The following is a 20,911-nucleotide window of genomic DNA, read 5'->3' on the forward strand; positions in this document are numbered from 1 at the left end:
AAAGCTCTGGAGTTGGGACGTGGTTAGCTTAGCTTAGCATAAAGCAGCACTTCCAACGCTCACTTATTAACACGTTATATCTGGTTTGTGTTTATACGTACATAAAGAGAAATGTTAAAAAGGTAATTTGTTGTTTTAGGGGACGTTACTTTCTAGAAGTATTGACTGTGGAAGTCTTGTCTCCATGTTTGGTACCAACATCTCCTTTTAATGCATTCTCATAAACGGGATCCAATGATATCCCACAAAATTACTACGTTTAGCAGACATGAAAGTTAAGTTTAGCGCCTGTTACGGTTATGTTTATTTGAAGAAAAGGTGCCGACAGTTAAGTTTAGGCACCAAAATGACCAGTTAAGATTAGAAAAAGAGTTTGTGGTTTGGGTTAAAACACCGGGACTCCCAGGACACGAACACCCGTTTCCTGGGTGAAAGTCTTTTCCCTTAACTTCTTCCGGGACACGAGCTCCACTCCCCGGCTTGAAAGCCCTGCGTTTTAGGAGTCAAACATCCACCCCAACCTCCTCCCTATGTGGATCTTTGCCGTCTCATACAGCAACAGTCAATGTGCTGCTCACGATAATAAATACGTGGAATACACACAAATTACAGTGCGTTACTTTTCATAGCTATGTGTACAAACAGCCCGTCTTTCTGCAGACACCAAAACCTGTGCACCGGCTGCACCTGGCAACCCGCGCTATACTCTGAGATGAGTAGTACTGGGCGGATGGATAAACTGTTGCTTGTCAAGAAGTAACATAACTCCCACCTAAACTCACACATTGATTTTAACCTTTCTTTTTAGTAAGTGTTTGCAAGTACTGTAGGCGGAGCATTTCCCAACATGTTGAACTATTCCTTTAACAATATATAAGTACTTTTTTTTTTCCTACTTCAGAGCTTTAACGTATACATCAAGGATGATCACTTTTTTTTTTTACACATACAAACATTTGTTAAACACCTCTGGCAAACATTTAGCCCTCATAGGGCTGTTTGTTTTATACTGGCCATGAGTAAGTCACCAAGGCAATCATATAAATGAAGTGAGAACTATGTAAGTCAAACACAAACATGTTATTCCTCCATCCCCTTCTTAAATCAATTCCCAGACTGTACTCCCAACTAATCACAAGATCATAAGCTGTGCTCAGTCGGAACCGCTCTCCTTCCGAGCGCTCTAAATCCACTGTGTTAAGCTACAGATGCCTATAAAAAGTCAAGTGAAAAGGTCTTAAAAAGAGGAGGGCCGAGCAACCAGTTACCTAGTTGTGACTCACACATTCGTGGCCCCTCGCTGTTGGTCGTTTCTACGTAATGGCACATTTCGGCAGCACAGTCCAGACGTGCTACTCTGCCTTGGATCCTTTGTCCCCGGAGGAGCCTCGGAGGTAGGTGTCGTAGAAGAACAAGGCAAAGAGGACCAAGTAGCTGAGGTACATGAGGAAGCCCCACGCCACGTTGTCCACGTTGGAGGGGCAGTGCACGTCGTGCATCCAGTGGTACACCAGGCCCAGGACCGCCAGGCCCATCACCATCTGCAGGATCTGCGTGGCCGTGATGACCATGGCGCAGGGACGGGGCACCCGCAGGCCGGCCGCCCGCGCCGCGTAGTAGGTGTACATGAGCGAGTGGACCACGTAGTTCATGGTCATGAACCAGCCGCCGCCCGCCACCTGGTCCTTGTAGGAGTACCAGGAGTAGAGCAGCACGGTGATGTGGTGGTACCAGTGCAGGAAGATGAGGCGCTGCTTCCGGAGGATGATGAACACTGTGTCACCTGGGAGTTATCATTTTAATAATTCATTAATTTAAATGTTATACTTGTGTACTAACCCTGCAAGGGGAATTACAATTCACTCTGTTAGAACACACATTATACACAGGTCTGGAATACACACACATACTATCACTAATGATGACTAATGATGGATACTACATGCACTAATGGAGAGATGTCAGAGTGATGGGGCGGCGACTACTGGACAGGCACCCAGAGCAGTTGGGGGTTCGGTGCCTTGCGCAAGAGCACCTTGGCAGTGCCCAGGAGGTGAACTGGCACCTCTCCAGCCAACAGTCCACCTCTGTACTTTGGTCCGTAGGCGTGAAAATCACGTTTTATCATGATACGTTATTATGTCGATTCTTAGGACAACCATACGAGATTTCCTGATATCACAAAGTCTGCCACGATACGATTTTGATTCAATTAAATTCAGGGGCCTGCGAGCGTTATGAGACTATACACAAGCCCATTTAACACAATATGTTACATACATTTGCAAAAAGCAACTAAAATATGATTTGACAATTTTATTACTAAGCTCTTCCAGACAAACAAACAATACAAATAAATATAAAGTGGGAATAATATAAAAATAAGGGCTATCTTAAAGATAACGATATGCATCGATATTTTCACGTTGTATCGATGATATTGGATCATTGAGGATTGAATCGTTACACCCAAACAAAATGGGTTTGTAGCACGATTAACGTAAATGGTCATGAACTGAACACTGGCATCGCATTCCTGGTCGGATTAGTAAACGTCGTCTGTGATTTTAATCCTGTGTCCACAGTAACACCATTTCCTGAAGTCAACATGACAGAGGAGTCTTCTGCCTTCTTTGATAGGCTGTCACTCATAATGCCACGCCCCTCTGAGTTGAAGCCACGCCCCCCACGCCAAATCAGGGCCAAAAGTCTCAAACCGAAAAAAAAATATCTGAAAGTGAAAAACAGATCTAAAAAAAAAAAAAAAAAAAAAGATTTGAAGCCGTAAAAAAAATAACTTTTGAATCTGAAAACATGAAATGTGGAACTGAAAACAAATATAAAAGTGAAAATTTATAATTTATTCAAAATAATTCCAGAATTGAATCTATATTTTATTCAAACTGAAAGAAAAATTGGTACACTTATTTTTAGTTCAAATACATGGTTTTATTTTTTCCAAGTTTTGACCAAAACTTAAATTTTCAATTTCAAGCTTTATTTTTTCAACTATATATATTTTTTTCGAATGAACAAAACATTTGGCCCCGATTTAGCTCCATACAGATTAACTGTTGGCTTGTTTACAACCTGTTTGAGGATCTGACTGCTTCCTTGCTCCATCAGTTTTTGTTGTGATGATACTGCTGTGTTATCATAAACCAGAATGATCCTTTATCTCAGATTTTTTTAAGGCTCATTTGGACAGATAACATATATTCAGGTTTTAAAACAGTATAGATCCTGTAGTAAACTAATGGCCCGACCAATAGGTGGATGAAGACACTCTTCCTGTGTGCGGCTGAGGAAACGCTGTATCGATCATCCACTAATGGGATTTTGTTGCCACCTCAGCATCTGCCTCTATTTCCCAGAGCACTCGGTCTCTGAGTCTGACTGAAAACATGAATTGACCAACAAAAACCTGGTCTAAAGTCAATAACGCAGCATGTTTATTTTATTTTTTTAACAGTGCATTAGTAAAATGCGCCTAGGCTTGTGCATTGCGCACACACTATGCTCGGTACACACACGGAAGCGCAGCAGCACACACATGCAAAAGATTACAAATAAAAATATTACGGTGCAAACCGGCCATCACAATAGCAATTTGCCAAGGTATAAACCCACCTGGCTTTTTAAGGGAATGGGAGATGACATGGATTGTTTTTTCCATGTTACGCCCAAAACACACCTATGAATTAATGAAGACACTAAGTACAACCCTTTTGAACCATGCGCCTGGCGCACGGACCCTTTTTTCCGCCGTCAAACTAGTAAAAGTGGATTTGGACACGCCCTAAACACACCTGCATTGTTAAAATAGGCCCCTTAGAGTTTAAGTGCTCCAAGAGGGTTTTGATTTGGTCACTCAAGGTTTAGGGGCAACTATTATATCGCATTTTCAGGTTCATACTTGTATTTTGTGTTTTGTTGTGTTTTAAACATGTTTACATGCTTTAATGTTTAGTGTATTTTTCTCATACTAACCACGGCTGCTGCACCTGTATTCACCCTCTGTGCGATATGCTCCGTTGGAGCACTGGAGCATTGAGAACAGTCGGAAATCTGAACGTTTTAGCTCACGGGGATTTCTCTAAAATACGTTTACCTCATTATTTGAACATTATAACATTATACATATGACAGACAACACTGAAAAGCATAATACAATATGTCCACTTTAAAGTTGTGATTGCATGTAAATATCCTGACGTAAGAAGTCTGTAACAGCACTGCTGCTTTTTAATCTTCATTGATAGGATATTCAACAGGTTTACTCATTACCTGGAGATAAGTCAAGAAATGTCATCCCAAACTCCCAATAAGCACTGATTTGATGGTCAAGAGATTAAGAATTCTGGTTAAATAGTGTTAAAAAGGTAGCAGTGTTTTTTTTAGACTTCTAAGTTACATACAACTGTTGTTTCATCACCTTTTGACCTACAATACAGATCATCTAACATTTCAGTAGCTTCTGACATTTAGGACAATATCAGAAAGAGAGAAAGTACTAAAGGAAGCCTTACCCAGCTCGGGGGCCTTGCTAAGAACAAAGGCGTAGGCCCAGAACTTGCTGACGGGGGCGCTGTAGAAGCTGGTGTCACACACTGACTGTCTGAAGCCGTTGGCCGTGAGGACGTGCAGCATGTACAGTCCGGTCCTCAGTGCTCCTATAATACTGCAGAGTGAACCCACAACATGCAACACACGTTAGCAAACAGTTAAAACACATACTTGTCTCCTGACTTCTTTTTTTGAGAGCTGCTCAAATACTAGGGCTGCAGGATATGAGGAAAATATGCCATAACGTTGTTGAATATCGCGAGAACGATATTAATGAGATACATAAACAGATATTAAAGTGTTCAGTATTCGGCTAAAATACAACAAATGGCTTGTTGAATTTAAAACAAATGAAAGGAAATCATTTCTGACATTCTTTTAGTGAAGAAATGTAACATAAATTATACATAAAAAGGCACCGCTAAAAAAAGAACGACATTAAGTTACATTTTCTACTGATTTTTTTTTTAAAAGGTGCAACATGTAATATTGTATGTAATACTGGCGTCTAGCGGTTAAAATAGTTACTGCACTACCAATTCAAAATACTGGAGAGTCGTTTCCCCCGCCCACTCCTGCCCAGACTCGAAGTTCACGGGGGTTGCCAGGCTGAGACCGCAGCATTCACAACAATGTTGCTAGACGCTTTTCTCACATAGCCAGACATTACTCCACAGCACAGCGGAGTAGCTAACGGTAGATGCTAGTCTCACATAGCCAGATATTACTCCACAGCACAGCCGAGTAGCTAACGTTAGATGCTAGTCTCACATAGCCAGATATTACTCCACAGCACAGAGGAGTAGCTAACGTTAGATGCTAGTCTCACATAGCCAGACGTTACTCCACAGCACAACGGAGTAGCTAACGTTAGATGCTAGTCTCACATAGCCAGACATTACTCCACAGCACAGCGGAGTAGCTAACGGTAGATGCTAGTCTCACATAGCCAGATATTACTCCACAGCACAGCCGAGTAGCTAACGTTAGATGCTAGTCTCACATAGCCAGACGTTACTCCACAGCACAACGGAGTAGCTAACGTTAGATGCTAGTCTCACATAGCCAGACGTTACTCCACAGCACAACGGAGTAGCTAACGTTAGATGCTAGTCTCACATAGCCAGACATTACTCCACAGCACAGCGGAGTAGCTAACGTTAGATGCTAGTCTCACATAGCCAGACGTTACTCCACAGCACAGAGGAGTAGCTAACGTTAGATGCTAGTCTCACATAGCCAGACATTACTCCACAGCACAGCGGAGTAGCTAACGGTAGATGCTAGTCTCACATAGCCAGACGTTACTCCACAGCACAGCGGAGTAGCTAACGTTAGATGCTAGTCTCACATAGCCAGACATTACTCCACAGCACAGCGGAGTAGCTAACGTTAGATGCTAGTCTCACATAGCCAGACATTACTCCACAGCACAGCGGAGTAGCTAACGGTAGATGCTAGTCTCACATAGCCAGACATTACTCCACAGCACAGCGGAGTAGCTAACGGTAGATGCTAGTCTCACATAGCCAGACATTACTCCACAGCACAGCGGAGTAGCTAACGTTAGATGCTAGTCTCACATAGCCAGACATTACTCCACAGCACAGCGGAGTAGTCTAACGCCAGTAGATGCTAGTCTCTCATAGCCAGACATTACTCCACAGCACAGCGGAGTAGCTAACGTTAGATGCTAGTCTCACATAGCCAGACATTACTCCACAGCACAGCGGAGTAGCTAACGGTAGATGCTAGTCTCACATAGCCAGACATTACTCCACAGCACAGAGGAGTAGCTAACGGTAGATGCTAGTCTCACGTAGCCAGACATTACTCCACAGCACAGCGGAAGAGCTAACGGTAGATGCTGGCTATATTGACAGTCATAAAAGCCTGTGCTCACGCAGAGCTCTGTAACCAACTGACAGACACACTTTTTCGGCTTAAAATTACAGTATGAACCGCTAAAAACACAACAACCTCACTGTCCTCTCCACACGCCAGTCAGGCACACTTCCTCTGCTTAGAATTACAATACGAAACGCTAAAAATACCACTACCTTGCCGACGGAACACACTTCATTGGCTTAGCTAGAATTACGGCAACAATTGCTAAACACACTGCAACTCACAGTCCTCTCTTTCCGATTTACAGCCCCCTTCTCGTGGTTTAAAATAAACTGTTGTCGCTGAAGAGGCTACACGCTGTAAACAGCCATGGGCTGCTTGCCTGGTCCTCCCGGTAACGTTAACAGTTAACAGGGTTAGCATGGCGGCGTTAGTTTAACATGTTTCCTTAAAATCTGATGAGGCATTGGTGTCATTTTTGGATTTATTACAGTACAAATATTACATATTGGACCTTTTAAACTAACAAAAAAGTGTTTTTCGCACCTTTCACGATGTGTAAATTGCGCCAGTTGATATCACGATGACGATTTAAATAAATAATTTTGTGCAGCCCTATCCAATACCGACATGTCTTTCATCCTGAATTGAAAACAGATTTTTGGACTGTGAGATTTTCAGTTGAATGACCCAATATTGACCCTTAAAATGCAATATCAATCATTTCTCTTGGTTCCCTTTTTGGTCCACAATATGAAGTGAAAAGTCATTCCATATAATTCCAAAGGCCTAAAAGGTTTAACTGCCACCTACTATAATTAATATGTGGAGTGAAATGCAGTGTGAAGCGCCCCAAAGATCATGCTAAAAGACCAGATAAGAAAAAAGAAAGTTATAAAAGAAATGTGCAGGGGGCATTACCACCCTGATGGCCTGAGGATAGAAGCACTATCCGAGACTCTGTGGTTTTTTTATTTGCACTTAAAGCAATTTTATCTACTGTTGTAAAAATGTTGTTCACAGCGTATATTCTGAGAAGAGTCCGTCTGATGCTATTAAATCTTCTAGAATCAAATCTGATCAAAACAAATCCAATCTGGGCTTTCTGCTTCCAGCTCAAACAGGGAGATCAGAGCCAACATCCAGTCTTACACTAGTAAAATCCCTTCCTCACGGTTGCTATTTAGCAGCCATTCTCAGGTTACCTTGTTGGATATTATACACACGATACAGGCTGAGGCTGAAGCACACAACACGATCATTCCTAAGGCCTCCCAAAACAGTTCATGTCATTCAACACAGTCCTCTCCCACATCAATCTCAAATAAAATAGGATGCTTTCAGTCTGGAGCCCTGATGTGACACGGTGTAATCATTCAGTCAGCGATGAATATATAATATAAAACATCCCATTTCAAAAGTCAAGACTCTTCCTAGGTCACAAACTTTAGCCTTAAAAGCACCATATTCACAACCCATGGCAAGTTTCCAGAGAGTTTACTCAACACGTCCATTGTTCAGCTCTGTCAATACAACCCTCTGAGAGCCCTGCAATCATAGCACAGTGCAATCATACATTGATCCTGAGATTGCAGGAAGTAATGTTGTAACTATTTTAAAAAACAAACGAGCAGATATAAACTCTATACGACTTTTCTCAGATTTTGCAAGCTCAAACTGTAATCTCATTTGGTATTTAGTTTCCCCTATTGACTTAAAAAATGTAAATACATCTCTCCACTGCTTTGCAGAAAAGATAAAACTAAAAGAGTATGACTGGAATGACGACTGACAGACTCCCTCCTTCACTTTCATTGTCCCGACACGTCTATCAGTGATGAATCAAAGAAATGATCTTATTTTGACATCTTTACAAGCCAAGCCATGAAGCTGCCATGTCAACGCTGTTTGGATCACACTTCTACTCTTCGGCTACATTTACATTGCTACGTTTTCGTTAAGTTTTGGCACACGTTTTCTTTTTTTTAAGGGGGGTGCCAGAGCTGGAGGAATGAGAGAGGGAAACGTAGAAAAATATATTCGTTTTTAAACCAAAACGTAGCGATGTGAATGTAGCCTTCATCTTTCTTATGTTTCTAATTCACAAGGTTGTGGTAAAGGATGAACCCAGAGATTTCCTACATATATTTCTTATTGTCAACTAGTCCCATGAAAAGACACAAACCAACAACGTGTTAGTCGGTCTGTAAATGGAATGGAAATGGAATGGAAATTGATTTATTTGAAACAGGGACAATGCACAAATAAACATTAAACTTGTTAAACAAGAGAATATGTCTTGGGCCAGGTTATAGCAACAATTGCTAATTTCCACCTGTAGTCCCTGGGCGTCCTGACTTGCTGTCTGTGGCTGTCTATCACTGTGTGAAGCCAAAATCATGCTCGTGATTAAAACTGAATTAATTGTGCAGCCGTGGCAAGATGTTTGTGTTACCACGGTGTACTACTCTGTATCATTCATGCATTATATTCGGGGGTTTGGCCTGTCCTTTAAGTACACAGCTTACAGCTTTAAATCCAGTGAAGAATGTGTTGGTGACAGTTCTGTCATCGAACTGGTTTCAGACGCCAACACATTCCCAGCACTCTTCCAGCACTGGTGGCGTCCTGTAGGTAAGAGCATTGATGATGATGTAATCCTTCAGTTTACCCAGAAAGCCTCATAATTCAGTCAAATTACTCGTGAACGGTTAACACAGCTTATCTCATCTCTTAAGAGAAATAAAATGATATTCTGGCCTACAGTGACCTTTAGACTCTTTGTTAGACCTATCCTCTGTAACACACTGCAGACTGGGAGTGTAACTTACAATCGTTTCCTGTATCCATCAGCCAATCGGTTGATCATTGAATTCAATTAGTCATTCAGAAATGTCCCTGACCAATTTCCAGAGCAAATTCAGCAATTGAAAAAAAAACCAAAAGATTCAAGTTAAATTATATAAATAAGGAGAAAAAAAAGCCTCAAATCCTCACATTTAAGGAGGATCACAGCGGAGAACTTTTGGTGTTATGACTAAATCAGACATTAGATTTCCTGTTGTCTATATCCTTCGCGTTCCACTTCCAGGATTGCTCCGGTGCTGCAAGAAATTTCACCGGATTTTTTTAAATTCGGTGGATTTCTGAAGACTATGGTTAACTGCTCCTCAGATCTCTGCAGGGTAAATCCAGACAGCTAGCTAGACTATCTGTCCAGTCTGAGTGCTCGCTCGCACGATTACTTTGCAGCGGCTCTGTGCGGAGTGCAGCACCGCCCAAAACGATTGCGATTGGTTTAAAAAAATGCCATTAAACCAGAGCACGTCAAGCAGTCTTGACTGGGACTCACCTGAAGATGGCCAGACTGAGAGACCACAGCACTAACGGGCGTCGCAGGTTCAGCTTCGGCCTTGCCCTCATGAAGTGCTGACCGCCGAATACGAGCGCAGCGTACAGGCCACAGAACATGAACGCCTTGCTCCTGTGGACGGGAAACAGCATTATTATAAACTAATCAGCACTACTGAATAAAACCGAATAGACCTTATTATCTGGGAGAGTGAGAGGTGTAGGCAACTAACGATTATTTTCATAGTCATTAATCTGTCGATTAGTTATTTGGTCTATTAATTGTCAGAAGATGGTGAAAAATGTGGATCAAGGTGACATCCTGAAATGTCTTGTTTTGTCCACAACTCAAAGATATTCAGTTTACTGTCACAGAGGAGAGAAGAAACTAGAACAATCACATTTAACAAGCTGACATCGCAGAATTTTGATATATTTTTTTTTTTAAATGAATCAAACCAACTTATTATCGAAGCAGTTGGTGATTAATTGAATAGTTGACAACTAATCGATTCATCTTTGCAGCTCTAGTGAGGTGTGTCTGTTGCTTAGTCTAGCCTCATTAATATTAATAGGGTGGACAAAATAATAGAAACACCTGTCAATATAAGAGCACTACTAACTAGATTCTCCAAAATGCAGTTGAATATACAGTTTATCCTCCATGAAGGTAGGATTTATTGCAGGGCTGTAGCATCAGTTTAAGCTAGGTGTACCTAATAAACTGGCAACTGAGTGTAAAGAAGAACTGGGAACAAACAAGCAGTGTGCAGGTTTTTGCAGATAGATAGATAGATAGATAGATAGATAGATAGATAGATAGATAGATAGATAAAACTTTATTGTCCACTGAATTTACATACACTGGAAATTCGTCTTTGGCACTCTGGTAACATAAAACACATAAACATAAAATTTTAAGAGCCAGCCACTGTCTCTTAGAAATTGAGAAAATGGATATACCTGCCACTTCGTGGGGATTTCAGTGTTAAAAGGTTGTGTTTGATACTAGAGCTGCAAAGATTAATCGGTTAATCGACTAGTTGTCAACTTTTAAATTAATCTCAAAGAATCGTTTGAGAAAACTTCTCTGATCTCAGTGTGTTAGATGTGAATATTGTTTTAGTTTCTTCTCTCCTCTGTGACGGTAAACTGAATATCTTTGAGTTGTGGACAAAACGAGACATTTGAGGACGTCACCTTGGGCTTTTAATAACACTGATCCACACCCTTTTCTGACATCAATAATGAATTGACAGAAATGAATCATTAGTTGCTGCCCTTTTGGATTTAACTATTAGTACAAATGATAAGAAATATTTCCTTCAACATCATTTGTCATAAGAAGTGGCCAAAAAGCCAGTATTTTAAAATCAGTGTTGAGTTGAATTATCTGAAATAATCTCCTTTAAATGTACTTTGACCTTTATCAGGTTACCAAAAGAGGAAGAAGACTGCTTCCTGACAAACAGCCGTGCTAAACCCTAAATCACCTGAGTCAGACTGTACTACAGGATTATACAGATACAGTGCTGTTACGTAACCCACATTACACAATTAGGAACAGACAACTGCAATTAAAGGTCCTATGACATGCTGCTCTTTGGATGCTTTTATATTAATACTAATACTGTATCTGAAGTCTCTTTTATATAGACCTTAGTGGTCTCCTAATACTGTATCTGAAGTCTCTTTTACATAGGCCTTAGTGGTCCCCTAATACTGTATCTGAAGTCTCTTTTATATAGACCTTAGTGGTCCCTAATACTGTATCTGAAGTCTCTTTTATATAGACCTTAGTGGTCCCCTAATACTGTATCTGAAGTCTCTTTTATATAGACCTTAGTGGTCCCCTAATACTGTATCTGAAGTCTCTTCTCGTCTGTGGCCTTGACCAACTGCCACTTTGCTCGTTTGCAAGCCATGATGTCTCTCTCTCTCTCTCATGGGTGGGCCAAATTCTCTGGGTGGGGTAAAGCAGAGAAAGGGGAGGTAACCTTTCCCCTTATGACCTCATAAGGAGAAGATTCCCGATTGGTCTATCTGAGCTTTCATTTTCTCAAAGGCAGAGCAGGATACCCAGGGCTCGGTTTACACCTATCACCATTTCTAGCCACTGGGGGACCATAGGCAGGCTGGGGGAACTCATATTAATGTTAAAAAAAAAAGTGACATTTGATTTGAAATGATCTTACTGTCTGCTTGCTGAGGCCATGAGTCAGGTAAACACATGACCAGTACATCATGTTTTTATACACCCATCATTCAGCCTTATACTTATCCTCATTTGTAATCACAGCAAAGGATTAACGGAGATTAGATGTTGACACAGTGACCATTTAGACTGCCAGATCGGAGTGATGAGGCAATTTTAACCGCCCTCCTCCCCCCCTCTCCCTCCGGCTTATCAACAACCACCAGCGATATCATTTCAATTAACAGAAGAACATGACGACAGAGAGGAAAAGGCCAACTCTCCGCTCAGAATACTAAATGGTAAAGAAAAAGAGATTATGTGCGCTGTAGCGATACACTAATCTCACGATACGATACACGATATTCAGCTCACGATACGATATATATCACGATATTCAGCCGACGATATGATTCGATTTATTTCGATACACTTACATCATTTTCTGAAAGATTTAAAGGGGACCGAGTGATTTTGGTGACATCTTGTGATTGTTCCATTTACTTGGATTTAATTAATTGAACTGAAAACATCAATTACACATTATATGTCTCTGACTGGACAGAGAGTCTACAGCAGGGATCATCAACTACATTTACACAATATATGTCTCTGACTGGACAGAGAGTCTACAGCAGGGACCATCAACTACATTTACACAATATATGTCTCTGACTGGACAGAGAGTCTACAGCAGGGATCATCGACTACATTTTTTTCAGAATTTTTCTAAGCACTCTGAAAATAAAATAAAATGAATTCATACCTAATACGCCTATTCTTGTTCGAAATTTTCACTTTCTTACTGAATTAATGCTACTATTTTTTAACATGTATTAGTGTGAGCAAACTCCTAAAAAACATGGAAACTCCATAATGATAACTGGCTCTTTAACTAGAAAAAGATCTCAGACTAGGAGGCAGTTCACTGAGGAGTGATGGTTAAAGTCTGTGATTATGGAAACATTATTGTAGTATGCAGCATCCTGATTGGTGGAAAATGCTTGCAGAAAGAAACGACTGTTGTCAGGTAAACATGTCACCGTCAAAGAGGCTGAAGGGAAAAGTTGACGTGGAAAAGCCAAAAGCCCAGCTTTAATGATGAATGGACTGATAAGCAGGCTATGCACTCGTCATGTATGCCTCATTTGCAATGAAACGATGTTGTTGCAAAATAATACAACCATCATCATCATCATCACTGAACATAACGATCGCGTCATTCACGTGCATATTAAGTAGCTCCAGATTGTCTGCTCCAGCGGAGGGTTTGGTTTGTTCAGCCAGCAGTGAGGTTTACAAGAATTTGTCAAAATTTCCAGATTCTCGGCAACCTAAGATAATCAGTTAGACTACAAACTAACTGCTTTTGTTTTAACTTGTTTGTAAAAAATCGCTATTTGCAGAGAGCTGTGTTTGCGTAAAACAGCGCGGTGGACTGAGCAGATTGAAATATCGCTTTCTACATGTTTATGCCGGTCTACACAGGTGAGTGCATTGATAAGTGTTGACTTTCTACTCACGAAGGTTTAATTGGAGCCTATTTACAGAAAAGAGACCAGCGTGACTTCATCTGCCCCCAACTCTGTATCGTTCCCAGTCAGGTGCTGCTTGTTTTAACCTTTAACACACACACACCTCGGCTCATGCTGTGTGTGTTTTAACGCATACACATCTCGGCTCAGCTGTGTGTGTGTGGAGCTCGGTCATCGCTGTACAGAATCCCGGCATGTGAATAGAGATGTAAATACAGGGGGGCTGGGTTTTTGCTCTGAATGCTTGAAATGATAAATAACAGAACGCATTTTTTCCTCTTTACATTTTGTGAATTCATGATTATTCTGCGGGCCAGACTAAAAGCTTTGACGTTGGCAGCTCTACAGCGACACTAGCGGCTGGCTGACCAAATCGCTCTTCCTGCAACGTGAACGGGGGTAAACACGGGGGATTTGAATGGGACTTATGTATCAATACTCGCGGCATAAAAATCGATACTTTCTTGGGGGAAAAAATATCGATTTATATCGATAAAATTGCTCAGCCTTAGCGTGCACTGTGACGCTGCTGCGAGAAAAAGAACAGCATTTTTTATTTTTTTTTCTTCTTTAAATCCAGACTATGTGACTGCATTAAATCTGGGAGGCTGTGCGTGTGTCTGAGGTGGTTTGGGAATAGACCAGATGACTAATCCAGATTGGCATAATACATGTTAGGCCGAGTAGATGCCGCTTGACCCAGTTAATGCTACGGGGGCTTCGGGTAGCCGTTCCCAGTCCAACCATGTTGGAAGCAGAAAAAACCTGCATGAAGCCAAAAGCCCCCAGGGGTGTCCAGAGAGGAGCTGGCTGAGTAAAATATTTAAAAAAGATGTACCGGTAGATTAGATTTGGATTTATTGTCCTAAAAAGGGATATACGTTTTCACAGCAAGAACACATAAAACATATACAGTAGATGCACACATAGAAACATACATATATAAATATATAGACGATACACAAAATCTCCATGAATGCATTCATCATCCCACTTCATAACCGTGTCAAAGAGGCAGACTGTTCAGGGCTGCTATCGTAGAGAGGCTGCGTTGTGTCTCAGAAGCCGAGCGTCTGGCTGCCCAGCGAGATCTGATTGTCTCTAAAAGTACTTTACAGAACAATCCCGTGTTTATTAAGCTAGTATCTACAGTACCTTCCACTACAAGCACTCCCACAGTTAAACTCCATGTCTTCCCTTTTCTGCCGTTGTCTTTATAAAAAAAAAAAAAAAAAAAAACACATCTGTGGGATCTTATTAGGGCTGGGCGATATGGAGAAAATCAGATATCACAATATTCTGGATCAAATACCTCGATATCAATATTGCAGCGATATTCTAGGGATGACAATTGGTGCTTTGACAAAATATCTTCACACTTAGATTTTAGATAAATAATCATCAGTAATGTGGATATAATGACTAAGTGGGTAAAGGCAAATAATGGAACAATTACAGCACTCTGGTAAGTTCAGAAAAGTACATCACTTTACAGTAATGCAGCCTTTAAAACCAGGAATATACAACACTTATGTCATATCATGATATGACGATATCCAAAATCTGAGACAATATCTAGTCTCATATCCAGATATGGATATAATATCGATATACTGCCCAGCCCTATATCTTATTATGTTTTTCCACCACACAGCGCAGACATGACCGGAGGAAAATAGGGGTTAACGGTACAGATCCACATCAAACGTGCCACGTGAGTCTGGCTACTCCCGAATTTCAAAACGACAGTATTGGCGGCCAGTTCGGAATACGAGCTAGTAGTTTACGAAAATAGTTCACCGAAACGTGTTTGTGAAAACATTTTAAGCGAGAAATAGGCCGTGCGGTTGCTGAATCTGTCTTCATTTCATTTCAGATCGACAAAGGTCAGTTTGAAAGATTTTCGTCTACTTCTACTGGATAGTCGCGTTCAACGGATTAATTTGCATAAAGATGGGCATCGGCCAGCTTTTTTAAAAGCGCAGCATTTTTCAAATGCAGCGGCGCCTTCCCAGGATGCTTTGCAGACACGTTACAGTCGCTTGACGTCACCCATATGAATAAAGTGGAGTGCGGCGCGACAGAAGCGCTGCATGGCCAGGGGGATCTGCACCGTACGAGTCCTGCATCTCCGGTCAGACGGAAGTAATGTGAAGTGTTGACTGAGGGGATGATCAGGGTCATTTGCTACATAATAATGATAATAATAATAATGAGATATTCCTAGTCTAAGATGACATCTTTAAAGGGCTTGTTTCATCTGACAAACAAATATTCAGATTTTTACTGCTATAAAATGGAGAAAAGCAGCACATCCCCCCCGAATACTTTTGGATTTTGGACTGAACTTCTGATGTGCATTTATTTTAGATGAAATTACATTTTTTAGACAGCTCCCCCTCAAATGGGCTAAGCTCGCCCACAGCACCCTCTGAAAAACTCCTTTGTTCATGTATTTTCTTTATTAAACTTCTGTGAATCCAACAAGACAAATGTATATATAAAAAAATATACATATTGTAGTATTTCATGCAACACGACACCAGCTGGCAGGGTCGCCTGTCACTTGATCTCATGTCTTCGTTGGTTACACAACACAAGTCAGACAGCGACAGGGTTTGTGTGTATAAGCTACTGGTGAGTCAGGTTACAATAACAGTTCAGCAGGCCAAGTTCATAAGTTACACTGCAGTATGTGCTGTTATGTATGTATGCTCTTTGTGCAAAGCAAATTCCCCTCGGGGGCAATAAAGGTATCATTCATTCATTCATTAAAAAAATATCCACAGATTCATCGATAATCAAAATAAATATCTGCAACCCTAGTTTTAAAGGAAAGCAATGCAGGCAATCGTATCGGCACTAATTCATCGACACTTGTACACACCTCCGAATATTTAGAAGAGGTAGATTTGTCCCCCTCAAAAAATATGATCCACTCCCCAAACAAGGTAAAACCAACCGTTCAGGGGGCTCAAAACATGTACGGAAAAAAGGGCTGCTCCCTCTTAGTCGATTAGTCGACTAATCGGTCGTTTTGGTCTTAGTCAACTTAGATCTCTTTAGTCAATTAGTCATGTTTTATGCTTTTTTTCATGCTGAATGACTTGTTTCCAAGAAACGTACGAGCACATCTCTGGTAAACACAAGAATTAAAGTGGTGCTTTTGCACGACTCTTTGTGGAGAAACTCAGATTTACAGATCTGTCGATTAAATCAACTAATCAATTAGTCGATTGAATGAGTGTTAGTCGACTAAGAAGTTCTTCAATCGAGCACAGCCCTAGCAGATTTTAAACGTCGGAGCTTCTGGCTTTAACGGTAGTCTCATTCTCTAATATATTCTAGGGCTGCTCCCTCTTAGTCGATTAGTCAACTAATCGGTCATTTTGGTCTTAGTCAACTTAGAAATACTCTAGTCGATTAGTCATGTTTGATGCTTTTTTCATGCTGAATGACATATTTCCAAGAAACGTACGAGCACATCTCTGGTAAACACAAGAATTAAGGGTTGACATTTTACCTAATAGATATCACCGTGAAACCTACTTTGATTACTTTCATTAAGGCAGTTATTTGTTGTGTTAAACGTTTTCTGAAATGTTGTGTTTAAATATGCAAAGGAGGCATTATCTTATTCATATATGCATCCTTTTAGCATGACTCTTTGCGGAGGAACTCAGATTTACAGATCTGTTGATTAAATCAACTAATCGATTAGTCGATACAATTGAATGAGTGTTAGTCGACTAAGAATTTCTTCAATCAAACACAGCCCTAATAGATTTGTTGTTGAGATGTACATGGTTCCTAAAAAAACCTCCGGAAAGAGGTTGAAAGTTTTGAATATATAGAAAGTTTTGAACAAAACAGGAGAATAATAATGTTACATAAATAAAGACATTTGCACCATAAGCTATTGCATAAAAATTCACCAGAATGCAGGAAATTAAGTGTTTGACGCTCAACACTTCCTGGGCTAGGACCCCCGAGACCCCATGGTTATAAACTGTGTGTCCCCACCCCCCAATGTTGAAAACCTACACCCTTGGTGTCAGAACCAACAAAGAAGCAGTTGGGACTAAAGAGGGGAGGTTTAAGGGCCGACACACCAACCAAAGGCAGTCGGACTGATCAGTCGGCTCCCCCGATGTCAAAAATGTACCTCGGACGACGCCGACTTGAGCGTACGTTCTGCGCGTGCACGAGACATAATACGTCTCCATAACAGCAAGCGGCATTAATCTGTATTGTCGGCAAAAAAAATTTAAACCGGAAATGACGGAACATCTCTCTAGACCTCGTAAACACAGAGCTCGCTGTCGTCAGTCATGGTCACGATGGCGGTGTCAGCTCAGGTTTTCTCGCGCACTGATTCGCTAGTCAAGGGCTCGCACTACACCAATCAGATTGGTCATCGAGTCCAACTGCCCACTAGGGCTGTCCTTGACTAAAGAAATTCTTAGTCCACTAACACTTATACAATTTTGTCGACTAATCTATTAGTTGATTTAATTGACAGAGCTGTGTGCTTTGAGAGGTGGTTAAGACTAGAAAAGCACAATATAAATGTAGTTCATTAACCATCTGTAAAACTGAGTTTCTCCACAATTAATCCTGCAAAAGCACCACTTTAAATCTTGTGTTTACCATAAACGTGCTCAAAAGTTTCTTGGAAATGAGTAATTAAGCATGAATAAGCATAAAAAATTTCTAATAGACTAAAGAAATCTTAGTCGACTAAGACCAAAACGACCGATTAGTCGACTAATCGACTAAGAGGTGGCAGCCCTTCTGCCCATTGGCCGATTCAACATGTCAAATCAGCCCAAATTAAAGCCGACGGCTCCTCCGACTGACTGACGACGGCACAGAACGCACCGGACAGACTCGAGTCAGCGACCTCGCCACACTGTCCGACGGCCGATAATCGGGATGGTGCGTCAGGCCCTTAAGGGAAAGAAAAGGAGTCATCCTATTATATAAATTGAAGCGAACTGGCATGAACCTGCTTGTCTGGACGAATAAGTGTGTGACATAAGAGCCAAGTTACAGGACGACCCAATCAGCGTGCCCAATCAACAACACAAAGCTTTCCTTCACTCTCTACTCTTTAAAAAGGGGTCTACATCTTCCACGCTGTGTGCACAGTGGAGGAGGGAACGGGAAGGGTGTTGCACTTTTCCCCCTGAGCTTTATTAGGCTTCATGTGACAGCTCACTTGCCTCTGTCACAGAAACACAGCATTGCATAGCCTCATGGAAGTGAGCCTAAAACATGTGGTCTTCTTAGGTTTCCCTGTTGCTAAATGTGAGGGATCTCTCCCTCTGTACAACACTCTGTATCAATGTAAGCTGTGATTGAACCCCTTTGTGTATATTTAAGTGACAACACACGTTTTCTGCATACACAGCACACAAAGCTACAGTTATTTCCCATGCAGCTGTTAATTTAATTAAAAGAAAGCTTCAATTGAGACCGACCTATGGGGAGCACGGATGAAGTCGTGTCTTGCATCCTCAAGGACGTTTGAATTAAAGCTAATTTAGGGGATTTTCCATGTATTTTAGCCTGGGACTAGACACAGTAACGTGCACAATAAATCACATTCACGGAGGAGATGTGGGCAGCTTTATAATAATGTAAGACACTGGGTCAGCATGGCGAGCAGCCGCTGACAGGACATGAGGTAACGATGCAGACGGAGCCCACCACAGTCTGTACGGGAGGAGGAGGAGGAGGAGGACCAAGCCCACATTTTTATCATATTTGTTTAGCATTTCTGGAAGATAATTGTCTCCTGTATACATACCAGTTTTCCTGCATCCATTCCAGGGCTCGTCTTTCGTCGAAAAGTCGCTCGAAATCATACTCCGCTAGCGGGGGATTTAGCTCACTCGCGTTCATTTTTTTTTATCCGCTTTTCTTCGCTATAAACACCCGAAGTTTCTGGAGAATTTTTTGGCGGGGAGGAAATAAACGTGACCGCGCCGAACCGGCCTACTGACGTGGTACAGACAGCGTGACTTGTGCTCCTTTATCCAGCAGATATTAACGGGATTATCACCGGCTGGAGTCTGGGACGACGGGAGAGAATGAGGTACCACCAGATGCACTTCCCCACTGCCTCTCACTTTCCTCACGGCCATCAAGCTAGCTAAAATCAAGCAATGCTTTCCGGTTTGAACTTTCAAAATAAAACGCGCCGCCGCAATGACGCAGCAAATGAGTGTGCCATTGTTCTTGGTCTTTCATATTGGCAACCTTTAATGCTTCAGGTCAGGCCATATTGACACTCTTTTAGTTTGGGGGTATATATATGGGCTCAGATAAGGAATAATAATAATTCATATTTTTTGAATTGTTTATTTGCACTTTTACCCACTTTGTAGGCCTACTGCAACTGCTGCACAATGTAGCCTATTACACAGTCTTGAAAAACTGTAACTAGAGAACAGCTCAGATCAGCTTGGAATATGCTACCAATAATGCAATGCAATTACTACTAATGAGTAATAACATAGTAATTAACAGAAAAAGAATCAAAGACTAGTTTGGTTAAAGATCAAGCTAATTAAGTAGTCTACTTTATGTAATAAAAATGCTCTTGGTTCAACTTGTTTATCTATTCCATTGTTTTTTTTAACACAATTTTAGGCTCTATTGAAATCTCATTGGTATTTTGATCATTAGTTTCAGTCCTAACTTTTATTGTGAAGGTAAAAGCATTCGTTTCCGGTTCTCCGTGCTGTCACTCTGCGGTTTGACGCAGTGAGTGCACGTTCTCGGAACGTGCAGTGATGGAAGCGGAGGGGGCGGGGCATGGCTGTGACGGTTGCAATGGCGTCAACACACAGAGAACCGTTGACCCCATTGACCCCATCACTCCCAGTGAGTCAGTCCACTCTGGTCACCACCAGTACCACACACTAAAATATGCTGGGTTGAATATTAGCCAACTTGAGTTGTTTCTGCAGCCCAAGATGGATTAAATATGGGCTAACCCAACAATATACTTATTATAATACACCCATGCTCAACACTAGGTCACCTTGACTCAGACTCAACCAAGTTGGGATGATTCTACAACCTATAACTTCCTGAGTCAAGTAGCCTAAACCTTGTGCTGGGCATCTGGTCTGGGTAACTCACCTTCGTAGAGTGCGCTCCCATATAAAGAGGTTCAGTCCTTGACGTAGCGGCCCTTTGCTGCTTGTCATTCCCCCTCTCTCTCCTCTTTCGTGTCTAAGCTGTCCTGTCAAAAATTAAAGGCCTGGGTTGACCCAGCACAAGGTTAATTAATTTTAACCCAATTTTCTGGCTGGGTCAAACCAAGCTATTGCTGGGTTATGTGACCCCGCCCGATGTTACTTTGACCCAGCAAGTTGGGTAGAATCCACCCAACTTTATGGGTTAA

At 41.4% G+C, this 20,911-nt stretch overlaps 1 protein-coding gene across 1 annotated transcript; it reads right to left on the reverse strand.

The window, feature by feature from the left end:
• Window positions 1-390: 390 nt before the first annotated feature.
• LOC114548221 (elongation of very long chain fatty acids protein 6) lies at window positions 391-19,660 on the reverse strand. Its single transcript, XM_028568036.1, has 4 exons — window positions 19,307-19,660; window positions 9,767-9,898; window positions 4,530-4,681; window positions 391-1,783 (listed from the first exon to the last, which is right to left on the reverse strand). The coding sequence occupies exons 1-4, from the start codon at window positions 19,399-19,401 to the stop codon at window positions 1,353-1,355; spliced, it is 810 nt and encodes a 269-aa protein (XP_028423837.1). The 5' UTR covers window positions 19,402-19,660; the 3' UTR covers window positions 391-1,352.
• Window positions 19,661-20,911: the final 1,251 nt, after the last annotated feature.

The sequence above is a fragment of the Perca flavescens genome, chromosome 21 (genome assembly GCF_004354835.1).
Source record: "Perca flavescens isolate YP-PL-M2 chromosome 21, PFLA_1.0, whole genome shotgun sequence".
In the NCBI taxonomy this organism is placed as follows: Eukaryota; Metazoa; Chordata; class Actinopteri; order Perciformes; family Percidae; genus Perca; species Perca flavescens.